Source organism: Drosophila gunungcola, chromosome 3R, assembly GCF_025200985.1.
Source record: "Drosophila gunungcola strain Sukarami chromosome 3R, Dgunungcola_SK_2, whole genome shotgun sequence".
Lineage (NCBI taxonomy): Eukaryota > Metazoa > Arthropoda > Insecta > Diptera > Drosophilidae > Drosophila > Drosophila gunungcola.
Window position 1 is genome coordinate 9,621,086 of NC_069139.1, and position 3,465 is coordinate 9,624,550.

The 3,465-nt window shown below is 46.1% G+C and overlaps 1 protein-coding gene across 2 annotated transcripts; it reads right to left on the reverse strand.

Moving 5' to 3' along the window:
- Positions 1-202: 202 nt before the first annotated feature.
- On the reverse strand, positions 203-3,186 carry LOC128258423 (alpha-protein kinase 1). 2 transcript variants are annotated; one of them, XM_052990028.1, is made up of 2 exons: positions 3,099-3,186; positions 203-2,722 (listed from the first exon to the last, which is right to left on the reverse strand). In XM_052990028.1, the coding sequence occupies exons 1-2, from the start codon at positions 3,114-3,116 to the stop codon at positions 1,367-1,369; spliced, it is 1,374 nt and encodes a 457-aa protein (XP_052845988.1). In that variant the 5' UTR covers positions 3,117-3,186; the 3' UTR covers positions 203-1,366. The 2 variants fall into 2 exon arrangements, with proteins under 2 accessions (XP_052845988.1, XP_052845995.1); XM_052990035.1 differs by having other exon boundaries at positions 203-2,719; positions 3,099-3,180.
- Between the last annotated feature and the right edge of the window lie 279 nt (positions 3,187-3,465).

Consider the following 3,465-nt stretch of genomic DNA (forward strand, 5'->3'; position numbering starts at 1 on the left):
TTTTTGCAAATTTAATTTAATTCAATTAATAGCAAAACGAAATGCTGTTAGTGACAGACGGTGTGCAATAACCAAAAAAAAAAGCATACAAATAAAATCTGTGTTTTATTTAATTTGACCTTGAGCCAGATATAAATATATTTTAAATAATAAACAAAACTAAAAATTTTTATAATTTCGCATAAACTGACTTTGTTTTAACACAAAAAGATATACGAAAATAGCTATAACTTTCTTTTTTTCCTGCAGTGAGAGTTGCCTTTCTGAGGAAGAGGCTGTGCGTGCTGGCAAGACAATTTACTGAAAGCGATATGTTACTCTTTCTTTCCGCATGTAAGCTTTGCTCGCCGGCCACTCCGCTGTCCATGTCCAGTGCATATTTAAAAGCTTTGTGGCATACTTTTCAAACCACTGGCGAAAGCAAGGCAAGAAAAAATCGGGATGGGAGAGTCCAGAGTCCGGAGTCCCTTGGCCAATTCAATCGGGCTGCAAATCAAAGTAGAGAGCTGCACAAGTGACACGGGACACAGAACGTGGGACACGGGCCAATGGCAATGCCAACGCCAACACGAGCGGCATGCCAGCGCGTAGTGGGACAACAAAGGTGTGCACTTAATTTAATTAGAGCCGGAAACTCTGGAAACCCCGCAACTGCAAAGGTATAGTATATAGTATATAGTACCTATAGGGATGCTGTGCTTGCCCATCCCAACAAAAAAACCAAACTGGCAATGTAATGGTCTGGAAATGGCATTTGGCAGCCTGAGAACAACGGTGGAGGAGCAAAATGCTCGCGAGAACCTTTTGTGAAGATGAATTTCATTTCATTAAACACAAATTTCATTGTGTGCGCTTAAAGTGAAATTAAATAAATGAGGACGGCCATAAAGGAGGAGTTGGAGATGAGGTGCCAAGTGGGCAAATGGTAAAGGGTTATGTCCATGACAAATGCACCGTAAAATCGCTGCTGCTAAAAACCTCGGTCTTTTGCAATGCGTGTGTAAACACACACACACACACACACTGTGCCTTGCCATTTCCCGATTTTGTTTCTGTTTCAGTTTATGGTTGGGTTTCAGTTTCTGTTTCCGTTCGTATTTGTATTTTAATGCAAATTGTTGTAATGTTAAATGAGTCACAAAATTGTTGTACATCACGAGGATTAAATGAATTTTAAAACTCCACATTAAAAATGGAATACGAAATGTGCAAAACTGCATAATGATGTTCACTTTGGTTTGCAGGGGGAAGCGGTGGCGTATGCGTAATGTGCTTATAACTATAACGAAATCCGCGTGCTCTGGATGCAAATGAGGAAGGCAGGAAAGCAGGAAGGCAGGAAGGCAGGAGTGTGTGCTGAATGATTCTACCACCAGCTCTTGACCTTGTGCAGCACCGTCTTGAAAACGGGCACCTTGACGGGAAAGGGCTTGGGCACCTTGATGGGCACATATTTGACCACATGATAGGGCACATGTTTCTCCACCGGAACCGGGATGTGTTTCTCCACGGGCACCGGTATCAATCGCTCCACGGGCACTTTCAGTTCCTTTTCCACGGCCACCTGCACGTTCTTGGTGATCGGTATGTGGATGGGCACTGGCTTGCGAACCGGTATGATGACCGCATGCGAAATGGGTATCTTCACCTCTTTCTCCACCGGCACATGCTGTTTCTTCACATGCTTCACCGGCACATAGTTGATGATGTCCACATGATGCGAATGGTGGCTGTGACCCTGGCCATGACCACTTGCCTCCGACAAGTAGTTGGAGCTCTGCTCCTTGCCCGCATCGGGATGCTCTTCGTAGTCATCGGCAGTAGATCCGCCCGAGGCAGATGATGCCGACGTTGAACCGGATCCACTGGCGGATGGGTCATGTTTGCTAAAGTACGAGGAGTGCTGCTCCTGTTCCTGTTGCTGCTGCTGCTGTTGCTGAAGTTGCTGCTGCTGGTGGTAAAGTTGCTGTTGTTGCTGCTGCTGTTGCTGGTAGAATTGCTCCTGCTGGTCATCATATCCAGATCCCTGCTCGTAGTGCGGCAGGAAATTGCCCATTGAAATTTTATCGTACGCATACGGATGAGCCGAATGTTGTTCCGGCTGCTCCTCGGCCCAGGATTGGTAGCTCTGCTCGGCACCAGATCCCGCCTGTCCATAGGCAGGCAAAAATCCACCATTGTGCCCTCCACCGGGATAATTGTAAATCGGTGAATGATTCTGATTGTTCTCCAGGCCGCCACCGCCAGATTGTCCATTTTCCGAACCAAATTCATGGGCTCCAGCTGCTGCCACTGCGGCCACGGCGGCATCTTCATTGTGCTCCTCGTAAATGGGTATCTCCTGTTTGGTGGAACCCAGGGCCAAGGCCTCCGTGTGGCTGGGGGTCATCGCAGAGGCATAGCCATTGCTGATGTGACCCAGGCCCGAGAGATTTGTGAGCCTATTGAGCACCGTGGCCAGTCCTTGCGGGGAGCCCGCGGAATGACTGATGCTCCTGCTAAAGGCACGCCTTTCGCCCCCATCGCCGTGTGGCATTTTAGGCGAACCATAACGATGATTGGGATGAGAAGGCGGCAGCGATTGATCCATTGGCAGCCATCGATTGTCGAACAAAGACCCCATGGTCTGATACAATGGGTGGTTCCGGGCCGTCTCCGCACCGCTGGTGGCCCCACCCACAATTGTCAGAATGGTGGTGGCGGCTGCAATGAGCGGCATCTGCTGCGGAGGATAATACAAAACGATTTAATATGCAAAACACTAGGTGCGGGGATAAAGATTCAGAATTAAATGACTATAAGATACCCAGCTTTAACTTTTAGTAAAAAAAATTATAATTGATTTAAATTTTTTAATTTAATTTTTTGAACAATAATCCAAAAAGTTTTCGAATAAGTTTGTCGATTCACAATTCACAATCACAATATACCCCATATTCGAAGAGCGGTATGGGGTATACAAAAAAATGTGCTGAATGACTCGGCTTTGTATTCCAGAATTTTTGCATAATGCATTTTTAATATCCTTGTCTCCACTCCACTCCGTACCAGTGTGCAATCCATTCCTCCCATTCTTTTCCTTGTCGCTCCTCACTCACCAAATTAACGTTCGCCATTTGGCCTGGTGGGCTTCGAACTCTGGCTGGGATGGGATTAAACCTTGATTGCTGCTGCCCGACTGCTGCGATGGGAATGTGGCCGAAATGTGGCTGAGGTGGCGTTTTTATAGTATATGGCCCGCGACTTGGACAGAAACTCTTACACAATTTGCAGCTTCAGCTGTGTTGATAGAAGGCGGTCGGCCAAAAGTAAGTGTTTTACCATTTGTTGACCTGACTCTGTTGCCTGTCTCCTTTTCTTTTTTTTTTTTTGCTTTTTTTGTTGCCATTTTGCCATTTTCCTAGCTCTTTTCCTATGCATTTATGAATTAAGTTACGCGATCAATTCAAATCGCACAGCAAGCCT